Source organism: Onthophagus taurus, chromosome 10 (assembly GCF_036711975.1).
Source record: "Onthophagus taurus isolate NC chromosome 10, IU_Otau_3.0, whole genome shotgun sequence".
Taxonomy (NCBI): domain Eukaryota; kingdom Metazoa; phylum Arthropoda; class Insecta; order Coleoptera; family Scarabaeidae; genus Onthophagus; species Onthophagus taurus.
In genome coordinates this window covers 15,302,247-15,303,246 of record NC_091975.1, presented here as the reverse complement: position 1 = coordinate 15,303,246, position 1,000 = coordinate 15,302,247, and the positions used below count along the sequence as shown (strand labels likewise).

The following is a 1,000-nucleotide window of genomic DNA, read 5'->3' as shown; positions in this document are numbered from 1 at the left end:
CTTAGTGGTTTTCGATTGTTTTTCAAAGTATCTCTGGATGCGTCCGTTAAAAAATAAATCCTCTACAGATGTAATACACGCGTTACGTTCAATTCTCTTTGAAGGTCGTGTACCTAAAAATCTACAAACAGATCAGGGAAAGGAATTTTACAATACACACTTCAAAAAGTTGATGATGGAATTTAAAATTAATCATTATTCAACGTATAGCGTAATGAAGGCTGCAATAGCTGAACGCGTAATTAGAATCATAAAACAAAAGTTGTATAAAATGTTTAGTCTTTACGGAAATCATAAATGGTTACACTTATTGGATGCTATTACAACTCAATATTATAATTCAAAGCATTCAACCACGAAAATGAAACCATCTCAAATAAATTCGAAATCTGTAGAAAATAAACTTCCCAATACGGTGTACAATCATATTAAAATTGCCGGTAAGGGAAACTTTAATATTGGAGATGTAGTTCGCATTAGCAAGCATAAGCATGTCTTCGATAATGGATATTTACCCAACTGGACCACTGAGTTATTTAAAATAGTTAAAACACAAATTACGAATCCAATTTCTTATTTATTAGAAGATATGAATGGACAACCTATTAACGGAGCTTTTTATGAATTCGAACTTCAAAGATCCAAACAACCTGATGTGTATCTTGTCGAAAAAGTGTTAAAGAGAAGAAAGAATCAAGTGTTCGTTAAGTGGTTAGACAATATCGTTTAGGTTTAAATGTTTCTTTTCTAAGTAAAACGTATATTTACTTCGCATTATTGTTAACTTAAATATTAACAAATCCTATTATTTATTTAAAAACTTTTAATTTTTCACATCCTTATACTTAATTAGAGTTTTAAATTTCTATTTATCCGTATTTCATTTACACCAATAATTCTATTGCTCAGCATTATTGTAAACCACAATGTAATTTAACACTTCCACTGACGTGGTGCATTGAACTTTACTGAACCACGGTGATTTAATAAAAACTGCTTA

At 30.0% G+C, this 1,000-nt stretch overlaps 1 protein-coding gene across 1 annotated transcript; it reads left to right on the top strand.

Annotated features, from left to right (window-relative positions):
• Positions 1-271: 271 nt before the first annotated feature.
• On the top strand, positions 272-730 carry LOC139431630 (uncharacterized). Its single transcript, XM_071199629.1, has one exon. It carries the CDS (start codon positions 272-274, stop codon positions 728-730), a length of 459 nt encoding a protein of 152 aa, XP_071055730.1.
• Positions 731-1,000: the final 270 nt, after the last annotated feature.